Source organism: Ipomoea nil, unplaced genomic scaffold, assembly GCF_001879475.1.
Source record: "Ipomoea nil cultivar Tokyo-kokei standard unplaced genomic scaffold, Asagao_1.1 scaffold3056, whole genome shotgun sequence".
Classification (NCBI taxonomy): Eukaryota; Viridiplantae; Streptophyta; class Magnoliopsida; order Solanales; family Convolvulaceae; genus Ipomoea; species Ipomoea nil.
The window spans coordinates 1,984,012-2,000,967 of NW_017619484.1; the positions used below are offsets into that span (position 1 = coordinate 1,984,012).

At 40.0% G+C, this 16,956-nt stretch overlaps 1 protein-coding gene and 3 non-coding genes across 4 annotated transcripts; 3 read left to right on the plus strand and 1 right to left on the minus strand.

Moving 5' to 3' along the window:
- Positions 1-4,525: 4,525 nt before the first annotated feature.
- Positions 4,526-5,620, minus strand: LOC109164065. Its single transcript, XM_019312820.1, has one exon. The coding sequence runs from the start codon at positions 5,618-5,620 to the stop codon at positions 4,526-4,528; it is 1,095 nt and encodes a 364-aa protein (XP_019168365.1).
- A 9,518-nt stretch (positions 5,621-15,138) lies between these two features.
- Positions 15,139-15,211, plus strand: TRNAK-CUU. Its single transcript has one exon. It is a non-coding gene; the product is annotated as a tRNA-Lys (tRNA).
- Positions 15,212-16,217: 1,006 nt separating this feature from the next.
- Positions 16,218-16,290, plus strand: TRNAK-CUU. The gene has a single exon. It is a non-coding gene; the product is annotated as a tRNA-Lys (tRNA).
- Positions 16,291-16,764: 474 nt separating this feature from the next.
- On the plus strand, positions 16,765-16,837 carry TRNAK-CUU. The gene has a single exon. It is a non-coding gene; the product is annotated as a tRNA-Lys (tRNA).
- Positions 16,838-16,956: the final 119 nt, after the last annotated feature.

Genomic DNA, 16,956 nt, shown 5'->3' on the forward strand with positions numbered 1-16,956 from the left:
TACACAACGTATTCCACATATCCCACTAAAGAAATATGTACACGATCCAAGCCACGTGCTACAACCCGAGGCTGTGGGCCTCGACAACACACTAACTTACGAAGAAAAACCCGTAAGAATCCTGGACACCAAGACAAGAACCACCCGCCGGCGAGCCATAGAAATGGTAAAAGTCCTCTGGACCAACCATGGGACCGAAGAAGCAACATGGGAACTCAAAGACACAATGAAAGAACGCTATCCCGAACTCTTCACACAAGGTAACCAGGGCGAAAACATAGGATAAGAGACGAGGGCACTTCACGAGGACCAAAGCTTCGGGGACAAAGCTTCCCATTAAGGGGGGGGGGGGGGAGAGTGTAACACCCCGTGTAACGGCCCCTAAAACCAATTAATCATTTAATCAATTACCCAAAAGAAAGGACTAAATTCCAATAATTAATTAAGAAAAGGCCCACCATAGTCCATGGGCCCTTATCCCTAAACCCAATCCCCTAGTTCTAGAAAGAATAGAACTAACCCTAATTAGGGACTCTTAGGTATATAAATAGGGGGCAAAGGAGGCAACTAGAACCCACACCACAATAATCCCTCACCACACAAGAAGTTCCAAGAATTCCCCTAGGAGAAATCAAGAAAGAAGGAATCTTAAAGAAAGACCCTTCATAGCCAAGGAAATTAATTAAGGCTAAGAGGTAACCCATGTCTCAACAAAACCTATTTTCCTTGCTATAATTATCTTCTTTGGCCTCCTCTCTATACTTGTGTCTTGATGAATCGTTTATGATATTGATGATACGTTCTTGATGATTGTGAGATGATTTTATGTGTGATCTTGATGATCTTGATGATGATAAGAGGTTCTTGGTGAATATGTGATGTTCTTGATGAATCTTGATGTTTTGGCAATTAAAAGATGAACTATGATTTTATTGATTTGAATATGATTAGAGCCCTAGGTTAAAATTGGGAATTTCGTATTGTGTTATTCTTGATATAATTGGGTGGGATTTCGCATGTTCGGGTGTTGATTATGTTTAGAAGTCATGATAGGATATGTGCTATATGATTCTTGCTTTTGATCCGTTAATTGTATACGTGGTGTCATCAATTGCGTTTAAAAGTGTCTAAGCATGGTTTCGGGTTCCACAACTGATCCCGGGACATTTATTTTGGTAAAAAGTCAGTGGGGGGTAGGGGGACCCGCCACCTACCCGCTGCCCGAGAAAGACGTCGCCGGCAGCGGGCAGCCGGCGGGCACCCGCTGCCCGGAGACCTGACGCCGGCGGGTGGTCCACCACCCACCGGCTACCCGCTGGAAATTGTCCCGACTCGGGACTCCGGCTTCCCCGTTTGATGTTTCCCCGACCCTCGTGGTGTCCCAACGGACCCCGTTTATCGTGCCTAAGTCTAGTTTGATGTTTCGGGTACCGTTCGTTGGATAAATGAGTCTTATATATCGCATGCTAGTGAATTGGTATCCCGTTGGCCTAGGTAAAGGAAGTATGAACCCCTTAGGATTATTCCTAGTATGTGGATAACCACGCATAGGTTTCGTTATACGTTTTCTCCCCTTTCCCAATGTGTTAATATGGTTGCATGTGCTTGTTATGTGTTATGTGTGCATGATACCCCAATTTGGTTGCGATCAAATTGGTTATGCCTGAGCTACGGTTCAGAAGCTGGCTGCGGTCAAAATTACACTCTCGGGCTGCGGTCCACCGTTTGGTTGCGATCAAACGTTTTACATGAGCTGCGGTTCATATTCCTGGCTGCGGTCAAATGATCACTCTTGGGCTGCGGTCCACTGTTTGGTTGCGATCAAACATTATGATGAGCTGCGGTTCATCGGTCGGTTGCGATCGACCCCTTCGTGTTGCGATACGAGGAAGGGTGCTGCGGGGCCGTGTCAGAGCTATATGCGCTGACCCTCATGTATGGGCATGCGATTGGTCCTGTGGCGCCACCAAAGTGTGCTTGTGTGTGATGAGATACGAATTGGGATGATGATATGAATGAGATGAAGTGAATCTGTGACCATAGGATATATGCTAGTAACTCTATATGCTTGATTATAACTGTTGAATGTGCTTATCCCTATCTGTCGAGTCTATTCTTGGTTTTAAAAGTTAGCGTCTCTTAAGTATATATCTTCCTGCTTCAAAATGGTTTTCATATATCTATATATATATATATATATATATATATATATATATATATATATATATATATATATATATATATATATATATATATATATATATATATATATATATATATCTATAATGTATTTCAACGCGTTGGAGTGGGTTACCAGCATCTCTCGCTGAACAGATATATTTGGCTTTCAGGCACAGAGGAGTAGACACTGGAGCGCGCTAGAGATTTGGAGCGTAGAGTAGATAGTTTCCCTTTCGGCCTGCGTGCCATGCTTATGTATTCACATCATTGAGGATATTAGTTAGTTAGCCTGTGCGCCTGAGTTCTCTAGCTCAGGTGTGGCATAGCACCCCGTACTCTACTACATTATGTTTTGGGATTTAATGAGAATTTACCTTTATTATATAAGTTTCAAAAGTTTTAAAATTTCGAGGTGTTACATCGGCGCCTCGGAGGGCTCTGCTCACGTAGTACACCGGGCGTTGGGTCACCGCGTCATCCTGGACCAGTACAGAGCTGATCACGGCTTGCGAGATGCCCAAGTACAGATACAAAACCTCCCCTTTCTCCGGTTTGGTCAGGGGGGGTAGCGTCATGAAGTACGTCTTGAGGTCCTCGAAGGCTCTCTGGCATTCGTCTGACAACTTGAACCCCTGGTTCTTCTTGAGGACCCCGAAAAATGGCAAGGACCTCTCGGCCGACCTTGAGAGGAATCGGCCGAGGGCCGCCAGCCGACCATTGAGGCGCTGGACCTCGCGGAGGGACCTCGGGGGTTCCATCTCCAGGATGGCCTTGACTTTCTCGGGGTTGGGTTCAATACCCCTCTTTGAGACCATGTACCCCAAGAACTTCCCTCCGTGTACCCCGAAAGTGCATTTCTTGGGGTTCAAACGTAAACCAAAATGCCTCATAATGGAAAATACCTCGGTTAAGTCGGCTATGTGGAGGTCGGCCTCCGTGCTTTTCACAATCATGTCGTCCACGTAGGCTTGCAAGTTCCGGCCGAGGACCTTCTTGAACACCTTGGCCACCATTCTTGTATACGTGGCTCCCGAGTTCTTGAGCCCAAACTCCATGACTAGATAGCAAAAGACCCCTTCGGGGGTGGTGAACGCCGTCTTTTCTTCGTCATCCTCGTGCATGAAAATTTGGTGGTACCCCGGGAGGGCGTCTAGGAAGCTCATGAGTGCGCACCCTACCGTTTCGTCCACCAGCTGGTCTATGTTGGGTAGTGGAAATAGGTCCATGGGGCATGCCTTGTTGAGGTCCATGTAGTCCACACACATCCTCCAGGTGGGTGGTTTGGGTGCGAGGACTATGTTCGCAAGCCATGCTGGGTATGTGACCTCCCTGATGTGCCCGATTTCGAGGAGGGTGTCGACCTCCTTCTTCACAAACTCTCGTCTATCTGCGGCGAGGTAGCGCTTCCTCTGTTGGACAGGCTTGGCTTTGGGGTCCACCTACAGTTTGTGCGTGATGACCTCCCGGCTGAGGCCCGACATGTCTTCGGGACCCCAGGCGAACACGTCTTTGTAACTGCGGATAACCTCGACAATCCGACCTCGGAGATCGGCTGGGAGGCCTGTGCCTAACTTCACCATTCTATCAGGTCAGCTGAGGTCCAGGATGACCTCTTCCGTCTCCACCACGGGTTCGGCGCGGGGTTGCTTCTCCTCCTCTCGAAGTGCCCTCTCGGTTACTGTGTGCACCTGGAGGTCCTTCTTCGTTATTTGGTGGCAGGCCTTCAAATAGCAGCTCCGACAAATCTTCTGGTCTCCTCGTGCGACGCCTACTCCCGTGGGGGTAGGGAACTTGAGGCAAAGGTGCTCCATGGAGATGACGCACCTGAGGTCCTCCAAGGCAGGTCTTCCGAGGATGATGTTGTGGGCGCAGCTGATCTTTACCACCACGAACTCTACCTCCCACGTCTTGACGTGTGGTGGGTGTCGATCTGCACCTCAAGGGTGACGGAGCCCTCTGTCTCAATGGATTCTCCGGTGAAACCGGATAGCGGAGTCCGTACCTGGGAGAGCTGCTTCCTGGATAATCCGAGTTGCGTGAAGGTGTCATAATACATGACGTTCATGGAGCTCCCCGTATCTACCAGTACCCGGTGGACAATGATGTCTTTGAGTTCCAACCTGATTACCAATGCATCCCGGTGGGGTAGGGGACCATTCGGGAGGTCGTCGTCGGTGAACGTTATGGGCTCCCTGCGCGTCCTCTTCTCATGGGGTGCTCGGACGACCTCCCCTACGTACAGGCTCCGCGCCCAGTTCTTCCTCTCGGCGGGTGTGTCTCCTCCTTCCGGGCCGCCAAAGATGACGTGGATGACTTTCTTCTTTGGCGGGCTGTCTGGCTCGGTCTACTCGTCCTCCGTGAGTTGGCCGAGCTCCCTCTTGCGCTGGGCAGAAGTGGATGGCCCGGTGCCATCCCTCTTCTTTTGGGCATTGTCGGGGCCTTTAGCATGGTCCTGCCCAGATCTCTTCACGTACTGGCCAAGGTACTCCCGTTGGATGAGCTCTTCGATCTGTCTCTTGAGGACCATACACTCGTCTGTGTCATGCCCACGCTGCTGATGGAAACGGCAGTACTTCTTCGGGTCGGCCTTGGGGGAGATCTTCAAGCACTCCTCGGGGAACGACACGATGCCCATGTCCTCTGCATGGTCCAGAATGACACTCATGGGTTGTGTCAACGGGATCAGGTGTCGTAGTAGGGCTAGCCGGGGACCCCAATCTCGGCGCGACCGCGGTGGGCGGCGGTCCTCTTGAGGTTGAGGTGCCCTGTCGCCCCGGCTTTGGCCTTCCTCCTCCTCCTTCTTCCTCTTCTCTGCTACCTCGGCATTAGCATACCGCGTGGCGCGGTCCATCAACTTTGTGTACGTCTTTTGTTCATTCTGGACGAGGTCGCTATGGAAAGGGCCCGACCTGAGATTGTTTGTGAAAAATGGGATGGCGGACCTTTCGTCAAAATTCGTCACCCCCATGGCCTCCTTCTTCCACTTGCTCAGGTACTCCGTCAAGGTCTCCGACTTGTGCTGCTTCAGGTAGCACAAGTTGGCGAATTGCTTCCTCCGCTGTATGCTACCCGCGAAGTGCGACATGAACTTCTTGGTTAGGACAGCGAAAGTGGCGATGGATTCCCCCGGCAAGAACCCGAACCAGTCTTGGGTCTGGCCATCCAAAGTTGTGCAGAAGCCGCGACACATGATGGCGTCGTTGACGCCTGTCATCATCATGACTGCCTTGTACCTGCTAAGGTGATCCCGCGGGTCCGTTGCTCCCATGTAGGGTTTGACAGCCGGGAATCTGAAGTCCCGAGGCAGGGGCTCGGCCATGACGTCTTTCGTGAAAGGTGTGGCCAGGGCGTCCCGAGGCTCCGGTGACTCGTCGCGACTCGCGTGCCTCGATCTTGCGCTGCAACTCGTGCATCTGCCTGCGCAGTTGCTCCATCTCATCGCGCTGGGAGCTTAGAGGTCGGCCTCGTGTCTCTCCCGAGCGCTCCACTGGTGGGATCGGTTCCCGTGGCCCTGGAGCACGAGGTTCATGGCTCCGGGACCTCCGTGAACACGACGACTCCGCCGGCCTGGCATCTGCGGCCGGCCTCGGCCCTAGTCGGTCTTGTGCCGGCACACGCGGGCCCAACCGCCCGAGCGCGGATGCGACCCGGGTAGGTCGAGTCCCTCTCTCTTCCCGCTGCTCGTGCCGGCCTCGGCTGGCCTCCGAAAGGGAATATTGGATTTTCATTCTCACAATACAAAAAGTTAGTTTTATCAATATTACAAGTGCACCAAATAGTTATAAGAAAATTTATAATCATCGTTCGTTGCCCGTCTAGCTCAGTCGGTAGAGCGCAAGGCTCTTAACCTTGTGGTCCTGGGCTGAAGCCCCAGGGTGGGCGTTTAGACTTGATTTCTAATGCGTTAATTCTGATTGTTATATCTTGTAAGAAAAATGAATTTCCATATTATTTTTTATGTAACTACAGCAATGGAATATTGGATGTTAATTGTCACAAAACAAAAAGTTAGTTTTATCAATATTACAAGTCCATCAAATAGTTATAAGAAAATTGACTATTATTGTGTGTTGCCCGTCTATAGGGATGGCAACGGGGCAGGGCGGGGCGGGGGCGGGGAATGGGGTCCCGTCCCCGTCCCTGAAATGTCTCCCCATTCCCCGTCCCCGCCCCGCTCCCCGGCGGGGATGGGGAATTATTCCCCGTCCCCGTCCTCGCGAGGATTTTTCGGGGACGGGGAATCCACGCCCCGTTTTTGGTTTATGTCTATTAAAAAAAAATTAATATATCAAAAATTCATATTGTGCCTTGAATCCCCCTCAAAGAAAGTCCAAATCCAAAATAATATCACACACTCAATATAATATCACACACTCAGTATATTATAAAACACTAGTATGAAACATTTTACACGATTAATGAAGGTTAATAAAAAAAATAGTGCTAATAAAACAGTGTTGCTAACATCAACTTTATCATTTTTTTTCCTGCTGTTTCTCAACTTTATCCTTTTTTTTTTTTTAATAAAACATCTTATCTTTTTTTCGTGCTGTGTTGCTAAAAAAAAATAATGCTAATATCAACTTTTTCCTGCTGTTTCTCAACTTTATCATTTTTTTAATTTAATTACTTTTAGTTTTATATACATATATTATATATTATGATGTTAACGGGGATTCGGGGACGGGGCGGGGATCGGGGGTCGGGTTCGGGGTCGAGGCGGGGAATGCATTCCCCGTCCCCGTGCCCGTCCCCGACAGGGACTGAGAAATTCCCCCATCCCCGCCCCCGTACCCCGAAAAAAAATCCCCGAACCCACCCCCGTAGGGGAGGGGATCGGTTTTCCCCATCGGGGGCGGGTTGAATTGCCATCCCTACACGTTTAGCTCAGTCGATAGAGCGCAAGGCTCTTAACCTTGTGGTCCTGGATTCAAGTCCCAGGGTGGGCATTAAAACATTTGATTGATTGCTATATTTTTTAAGAAAAAATATTTTCAATTTTTTAATGTATCTACAATAAGGGAATATTGGATGTTCATTTTTTAAGAAAAAATATTTTCAATTTTTTAATGTATCTACAATAAGGGAATATTGGATGTTCATTCTCATAATACAAAAAGTTAGTTTTATCAAAATATTACAAGTGCACCAAATAGTTATAAGAAAATTTATAATCATCGTTCGTTGCCCGTCTAGCTCAGTCGGTAGAGTGCAAGGCTCTTAACCTTGTGGTCCTGGACTGAAGCCCCAAGGTGGGCGTTTAGAGTTGATTTCTAATGCGTTAATACTGATTGTTATATCTTGTAAGAAAAATGAATTTCCATATTATTTTTTATGTAACTACAGCAATAGAATATTGGATGTTCATTGTCACAAAACAAAAAGTTAGTTTTATCAATACTACAAGTCTATCAAAAAGTTATAAGAAAATTGACTATTATTATTTGTTGCCCGTCTAGCTTAGTCGGTAGAGCGAAGGCCCTTAATCTTGTGGTCATTGTTATATATTTTAAGAAAAAATATTTCCAATTTTTTTATTTAACTACAATGAGGGAATATTGGATGTTCATTTTCACAACACAATAAGTTAGTTTTGATCAATATTACAAGTCCATCAAATAGTTATAAGAAAATTGACTATTATTGTGTGTTGCCCTTCTAACTCAGTTGGAAGAGCGTAAGTCTCTTAACCTTGTGGTCTTGGGTTCAAGTCCCAGGGTGGGTGTTTAGACTTGACATGCATCTTTAATTATGAACGATTTCCCTAATAAACATTTGATTGATTGCTATATTTTTTAAGAAAAAATATTTTCAATTTTTTAATGTATCTTCAATAAGAGAATATTGGATGTTCATTCTCACAATACAAAAAGTTAGTTTTATCAATATTACAAGGGCACCAAATAGTTATAAGAAAATAAATAATCATCGTTCGTTGCCCATATAGCTTAGTCGGTAAAGCGCAAGTGATATGCATATTTTACACCCATATTTTAGTTACATTTTTATAATATTTTTGCATTAGTTATTTATAATTATTTAATAATTACTTGTTTTTAGAGTTTAATAATTATTTAGTTGAATAAATGTTTTATAATAATATTTAGTTAGTAATTTATTTTGAGCGTAATCCTGTATTTTCATTTTAATCCTAAACAAATAAATCATTAACCACCCAATTGTTTAGAAAAAGACAAAAAAAGAAATATAACATTATATTAAACTTTGATTTTGTTTCTTCAATTCATTTAGTACATGCATGCAGAATGAACGGAGCAGCAACAAATAAGACTTTGTCCATTTCGGCGCTATTCTCGGCAATTGGACGTGAAGCTAAAGAATAGGAAAAGCAGATGGTGGAAATTGATTTGGCCTATTTTTAGAATGCTATAAATAGTAGGAATTTCCTATTGTAAAATCGTTCATCTTTCCCCTCTCGATTATTCTGTAAAGCTGTTATCAATGTCCATTCATTGCTAATTTCTTTAGCTTGGTTTAGTGAATTGAAGCCCCGGAATTGATTATGCTGTAAGATTATTTATTTATTTTTATTATATAATTCTTATGCATTTGGGTATTAAATATTCTTCTAAGTTATTTGAATAGTTGTATCATTTAGTTGCTAGGGAGGCCTACTAGTTATTCACTTGATATAATTATTTGCTATATTAGATAATGTTGTGCTACAAATTATTCTAATATTCAGTAGCAACTGGGTTAATTATTGACGGCTTAGTGATAATTGGACTCGGGTAGAATATTTTCCTAAGTTAAATGCAACCGCTTGTGCTTGTGTTTAGTTTGGCGGTTTTCCTAGTTCCTATTGCTGCTATTAAATTAAATCTATAGCGCTTGTCTTAGGTTATTTAGTAGTTAGGGGTAATTAAACCGCGTGTGCTTTAGTTACCTATAACTAAGGGAAAACGGAAATGAAATAATTTCACGACAAATATTCAATTGCATATTAATTACTTTACTAATAAATGATCAGTGTTAAATTCCGGTGGTGGATCTTTACTAACCAAGGTTTTCTATTATAAGTGCTTTCAATATATTATTTTCATTGCTTTATTCGTTCAATTTATCTTTATTCTCGTTATTTTCCAAACCCCCCATTATTTCCTTGAGCACAAAAGTTAAACTAGTTACTCCTCGTGGGATCGATCCTTACTCCCGCTACTACGTTTGTAAGGTTTTAATTTGGGAGCCTACGACAGCTCACCAAATTTTGGCGCCGTTGCCCGGGATTCTGATTTAGAAGAGAAACCCATGGCTCAAAATCATACCTTAAAAGAGCTTGGAGCTCCAAATTTGGATCAGCAACCTTTATGCATCACCTTTCCCGCTCTGGATGCTAATGTCCAATTTGAATTAAAATCTGGATTAATTCATCTTTTGCCTTCTTTTCATGGACTTGTAGGTGAAGACCCTCACAAGCACTTGAAGGAATTCCATGTGGTGTGTTCAAGTATGAAACCCACAGGGGTTACTGAAGAACAAATCAAGTTGAGAGTCTTCCCATTTTCGTTGAAAGATTCAGCGAAGGATTGGCTATATTATTTACCTTCCGGAAGCATCACCACATGGAATAACTTAAAGACACTATTCCTTGAAAAATATTTCCCAGCTTCAAGGGCGGCAAACATTAGAAAGGAAATATGTGGTATAAGGCAAAACAATGGAGAGTCATTATATGAATATTGGGAGCGTTTCAAAATGCTTTGTGCAAGCTACCCACACTATCAAATTAGTGAGCAATTACTCATTCAGTACTTTTATGAAGGACTTTTTCCAATGGATAGAAGCATGATTGATGCTGCAAGCGGTGGTGCTTTAGTTGACAAGACACCGGACGCTGCAAGAACTCTAATTGCAAACATGGCTGCAAATTCTCAACAGTTTGGCAATAAAATAGTCCAACCGTCTAAGCAAGGGAATGAGGTAAATATTTCTGCCCTTGAACAACAAATTTCTGGTTTAACTACTCTTGTCCGTCAATTAGCAGTAGGAAACATGCAAACTGTTAAAGCATGTGGAATTTGCTCCGTAGTTGGGCATCAAACTGATGCCTGCCCAACTCTTCAAGAAGAACCTATTGAACAAGTCAACATGGCTGGAGGTTTTCCTGGACAACCTCAAGGTAAGTATGATCCATTTTCCAATACATATAATCCTGGATGGAGGGATCACCCAAACTTTAGCTATGGGAACTCACAAGGGAACCAGTTTGTTCAGAATCGTGCCAATTTTCAGCAGTACATACAACCATTTCCTTCAAGACAACAACCAACCCAAAACTCTAGCTCAGGTACGAATCTAGAAGATATTGTTAAATCTCTTGCTACTAACACTTTGCAGTTTCAACAAGAAACACAACTATTCCAACAAGAGACAAGAGCTAGTATTCAAGAAACAAAGGCTAGTATTCAAAACTTGGAAAGACAAATGGGCCAACTAGCAACTACGGTTAGTCGGTTGGAAGCACAGAGTTCTGGCAAACTACCCTCTCAAATAGTTGTTAATCCTAAAGAGAATGTAAGTGCAATTAATGTTGAAAGTATGTTGCTGGAAAAGAATGTTGATTTGAATAAGGAAATAAGTGCAGGAATCATTGCCAACAATAAAGAGAAGTCCCAAGGTAAGTTTTCTTCTTTTTCTGATTATGAACCAGTACCCCCATTTCCTCAAGATCTTTTAGAACCAATAAGAGGAAACTCAAATAATGATCTGTATGAGACCTTTCGTGAATGTGATGCTAATAAACCACTTTTAGATTCTATGGAAAAAGTACCTCGCTATGCAAATTTTCTAAAAGAGGTAGGCACTATGAAAAAGAAACGAAATAATGAAAGAATTGAGGAAGTGAAAGTGCAAGAGAATGTCTCTATGGCTAGTCAAAGCAATCTTCCTGAAAAGTGCAAAGACCCAGGTATGTTTACTATTCCATGCATGATAAGTGGGGTGAAATTTGAAAATGCTATGTTAGATTTAGGAGCTTCTATTAATGTCATGCCATATTCTGTTTATGCTTCTTTAAATCTTGGACCCCTGAATAAATCTAGTATAATAATTCAATTGGCTGATGGATCTACTACATATCCTAGGGGTGTGATTGAGGATTTGATTGTTGAAGTTGATAACTTGGTTTTTCCTGCTGATTTTTATGTGCTTGATATGAAAAATAATAATCATATTTTGTTAGGAAGGCCATTCTTAAAAACTGCGAAAACAAAAATTGATATTCATAGTGGTATGCTTACTATGGAGTCTAATGGTAAACTTGTGACTTTTAATATTTATGATGCCATGAAATCTCCTAGTGATGATAATTTTGCAATTTTTGTTGATTCTTTGAAGCTTGTTAAATTTGTTGAAATTGCGTCTAATGAAAGAAAAGAAGGAAAAAATAATAATTCATCTTTGAGTACTAATCTGCATGAAGGGACTGTTTCTTTGAATATTCATAATCATCGAAGGTACTCAAAAAGACGATGGAAATTTAAAGAAATATCATAAGTCGAGCCAACGACGATAAACAAAGGAGCTGCTTGGGAGGCAACCTAAGGTGTATTTGTTCCATTCTTTTTCTTTTATTCCCGTTTCTCATTCAATAACCCTTTTTCTGTGCTTGTTTTTGTTCAACATTGGGGACAATGTTGATAATAAGTGTGGGGGAGGGAATTTAGTTTTATTATTTGTTTGCATATGTCAAAATTTTCAAAAATTTTCACAAATATTTTACTAGTATTTTATGCAAAATAAGTATTATTTTGAAAAAAAAAATTCCTTTCCTGAAATTCATAATGTGATTGAATAAATAGTTTGGCAAATTGTGATTAGTTTGTTAGCATTTCTTGTTTGATATGTAGTGGCTATATTAAGTAAGCAATAAACCTGTGAGTGTTTTGAGCTATTGACTGACACTTCGGTCTTATTTTCTTTCTATTGTGCGATTTCTTCCATAATTTTGTTTCTCTAGAACTTGCCTTGATTCTCTTTTAAAGCTAATTAGACCATGCATGATTCTTTTTTTTTTGATGAGAGACCATGCATGATTCAAGTGTGATTAAGGCCATTATTTGATCTTGAGCCTCACTAGCCAAATAACCGGTTTGTCCTATGATTTATTTCCCCTTGTTAACCACTTTGAGCTTTATGGCCATTCTTTTCTTTTTTTTGAACCACATTACAAGCCTTTTATATCTAAAAATAATGCCTTCACCCAGCTGAATAACTAGTGGAGCAAATTTTGAATTATTCGTGTAATATACGTGAGGTTGTGAGGAAGAAGTGTGGGGGAGGTCACTTTCTTGTGTTAATATGATGGAGAATGAGGTGGGTTGTATCTTCATTGCCGATTTGTCATTGGTCTTCTATGAAAAAGAAAACGAAGACAATTCATGATTCCAAAAAAATATGGAAATTGAAAAATTGAAAAGTTGAAAAAATGAAAAAATGGAGAATATATGTTTGAAAAAGAAATATATTGCTGAAAATTATGAGAAAATGAGAAAGAATCGGCAATTGATTTTGAGTTGAAGTTACTTCTAAATAAATGAAGTAAGGGGAAATTCTGGTAATACTGAGGAAGCATTCTATACTTGGTGTTGAGCAAGTATCTTGGATTATTTGTATTTATTTGCTCCTCTAGTTTGAAAGCTTTTGTTTAAGCTACTTTCCTAAATATTCCCTACCGTAGCCCCATTACAACCTGTGGAAAGTCCTTATGATTTGTGTCATGCATGACTCTTGTAGTGGTGATTGAGAAGATATGCAAGCCTATGGTAGAGCAATTTTATAGGAATGAACTTGAGAGAAATTTATACCCATCAAACACTTGAGTGATGAGTGATATTCCTGTGAGGGCTTACTTATTTAGTTTTCTCAATTTTCAGACAGGGGTGCTATCTTATTAATTGCAGGGTGCTTCAGATTGTTGTTCATGATATGTTATGAGTTTTGGGGATTTTATTTATTTACTTCGCAAATAATATTTTTTGCTTGGGGACAAGCAAATGTTTTAGTGTGGGGGAATTTGATAGGCATATTTTACACCCATATTTTAGTTACATTTTTATAATATTTTTGCATTAGTTATTTATAATTATTTAATAATTACTTGTTTTTAGAGTTTAATAATTAGTTAGTTAAATAAATGTTTTATAATAATATTTAGTTAGTAATTTATTTTGAGCCTAATCCTGTATTTTCATTTTAATCCTAAACAAATAAATCATTAACCACCCAATTGTTTAGAAAAAGACAAAAAAAGAAATATAACATCATATTAAACTTTGCTTTTGTTTCTTCAATTCATTTAGTACATGCATGCATGCAGAATGAACGGAGCAGCAACAAAAATAAGACTTTGTCCATTTCGGCGCTATTCTCGGCAATTGGACGTGAAGCTAAAGAATAGGAAAAGCAGATGGTGGAAATTGATTTGGCCTATTTTTAGAATGATATAAATAGTAGGAATTTCCTATTGTAAAATCGTTCATCCTTCCCCTCTCGATTATTCTGTAAAGCTGTTATCAATGTCCATTCATTGCTAATTTCTTTAGCTTGGTTTAGTGAATTGAAGCCCCGGAATTGATTATGCTGTAAGATTATTTATTTATTTTTATTATATAATTCTTATGCATTTGGGTATTAAATATTCTTCTAAGTTATTTGAATAGTTGTATCATTTAATTGCTAGGGAGGCCTACTAGTTATTCACTTGATATAATTATTTGCTATATTAGATAATGTTGTGCTACAAATTATTCTAATATTCAGTAGCAACTGGTTTAATTATTGACGGCTTAGTGATAATTGGACTCGGGTAAAATATTTTCCTAAGTTAAATGCAATCGCTTGTGCTTGTGTTATTTAGTTTGTCGGTTTTCCTAGTTCCTATTGTTGCTATTAAATTAAATCTATAGCGCTTGTCGTAGGTTATTTAGTAGTTAGGGGTAATTAAACCGCGTGTGCTTTAGTTACCTATAACTAAGGGAAAACGGAAATGAAATAATTTCACGACAAATATTCAATTGCATATTAATTACTTTACTAATCAATGATCAGTGTTAAATTGCGGTGGTGGATCTTTACTAACCAAGGTTTTCTATTATAAGTGCTTTCAATATATTATTTTCATTGCTTTATTCGTTCAATTTATCTTTATTCTCGTTATTTTCCAAACCCCCCATTATTTCCTTGAGCACAAAAGTTAAACTAGTCACTCCTCGTGGGATCGATCCTTACTCCCGCTACTACGTTTGTAACGTTTTAATTTGTAAGAAAAATTAATTTCCATATTATTTTTTATGTCACTACAACAATGGAATATTCGATGTTCATTTTCACAACACAAAAAGTAATTTTTATCAATATTACAAGTCCAACAAATAATTATAAGAAAATTGATTATCATTGTTCCTAGCTCGTCTAGCTCAGTCGGTAGAGCGCATGACTCTTAACCTTGTGGTCTTGGGTTTAAATCCCAGTGTGGGTGTTTAGACTTGAGATGCATCATTAATTATGAACGATTTCCCCAATAAACATTTTATTGATTGCTATATTTTAAATTTGTTATTGTATCTACAATAAGGGAATATTGGATGTTCATTCTCACAATACAAAAAGTTAGTTTTATCAATATTACAAGTGCACCAAATAGTTATAAGAAAATTGATAATCATCGTTCGTTGGCCGTCTAGCTCAGTCGGTAGAGCGCAAGGCTCTTAAACTTGTGGTCCTGGGCTGAAGCCCCAGGGTGGGCGTTTAGACTTGATTTCTAATGCGTTAATTCTGATTGTTATATCTTGTAAGAAAAATGAATTTCCATATTATTTTTTATGTAACTACAGCAATGGAATATTGGATGTTTATTGTCACAAAACAAAAAGTTAGTTTTATCAATATTACAAGTCTATCAAATAATTTTAGGAAAATTGACTATTATTGTTTGTTGCCTGTCTCGCTCAGTCGGTAGAGCGCAAGGCTCTTAACCTTGTGGTCCTGGGTTCAAGTCCCAGGGTGGGCGTTTAGACTTGAGATGCATCCATCATTATGAACGATTTCCCAAATAAACATTTAATTGATTGCTTTATTTTTTAAGAAAAAGTATTTCCAATTTTTTAACGTATCTACAATAAGGGATTATTGGATGTTTATTCTCACAATACAAAAAGTTAGTTTTTTCAATATTACAATTGCCCCAAATAGTTATAAGAAAATTGATAATCATCGTTCGTTGCCTGTCTAGCTCAGTCGGTAGAGCGCAAGGCTCTTAACCTTGTGGTCCTGGGCTGAAGCCCCAGGGTGGGCGTTTAGACTTGATTTCTAATGCGTTAATTCTGATTGTTATATCTTGTAAGAAAAATTAATTTCCATATTATTTTTTATGTAACTACAACAAAGGAATATTCGATGTTCATTTTCACAACACAAAAAGTAATTTTTATCAATATTACAAGTCCAACAAATAATTATAAGAAAATTGATTATCATTATTCGTAGCCCGTCTAGCTTAGTCGGTAGAGCGCATGGCTCTTAACCTTTTTGGCTTGGGTTCAACTCCCAGCGTGGGTGTTTAGACTTGAGATGCATTATTAATTATGAACGATTTCCCCAATAAACATTTAATTGATTGCTATATTTTAAATTTGTTATTGTATCTACAATAAGGGAATATTGGATGTTCATTCTCACAATACAAAGAGTTAGTTTTATCAATATTACAAGTGCACCAAATAGTTATAAGAAAATTTATAATCATCGTTTGTTGCCCGTCTAGCTCAGTCGGTAGAGCGTAAGGCTCTTAACCTTGTGGTCCTGGGCTGAAGCCCCAGGGTGGGCGTTTAGACTTGATTTCTAAAGCGTTAATTCTGATTGTTATATCTTGTAAGAGAAATGAATTTCCATATTATTCTTTATGTAACTACAGCAATGGAATATTGGATGTTTATTGTCACAAAACAAAAAGTGAGTTTTATCAATATTACCAGTCTATCAAATAATTATAGGAAAATTGACTATCATTGTTTGTTGCCCGTCTAGCTCAGTCGGTAGAGCGCAAGGCTCTTAACCTTGTGGTCCTGGGTTTAAGTCCCAGGGTGGGCGTTTAGACTTGAGATGCATCAATAATTATGAACGATTTCCCCAATAACATTTAATTTATTGCTATATTTTTTAAGAAAAAGTATTTCCAATTTTTTAACGTATCTACAATAAGGGAATATTGGATGTTCATTCTCACAATACAAAAAGTTAGTTTTATCAATATTACAAGTGCACCAAATAGTTATAAGAAAATTGATAATCATCGTTCGTTGGCCGTCTAGCTCAGTCGGTAGAGCGCAAGGCTCTTAAACTTGTGGTCCTGGGCTGAAGCCCCAGGGTGGGCGTTTAGACTTGATTTCTAATGCGTTAATTCTGATTGTTATATCTTGTAAGAAAAATGAATTTCCATATTATTTTTTATGTAACTACAGCAATGGAATATTGGATGTTTATTGTCACAAAACAAAAAGTTAGTTTTATCAATATTACAAGTCTATCAAATAATTATAGGAAAATTGACTATTATTGTTTGTTGCCTGTCTCGCTCAGTCGGTAGAGCGCAAGGCTCTTAACCTTGTGGTCCTGGGTTCAAGTCCCAGGGTGGGCGTTTAGACTTGAGATGCATCCATCATTATGAACGATTTCCCAAATAAACATTTAATTGATTGCTTTATTTTTTAAGAAAAAGTATTTCCAATTTTTTAACGTATCTACAATAAGGGATTA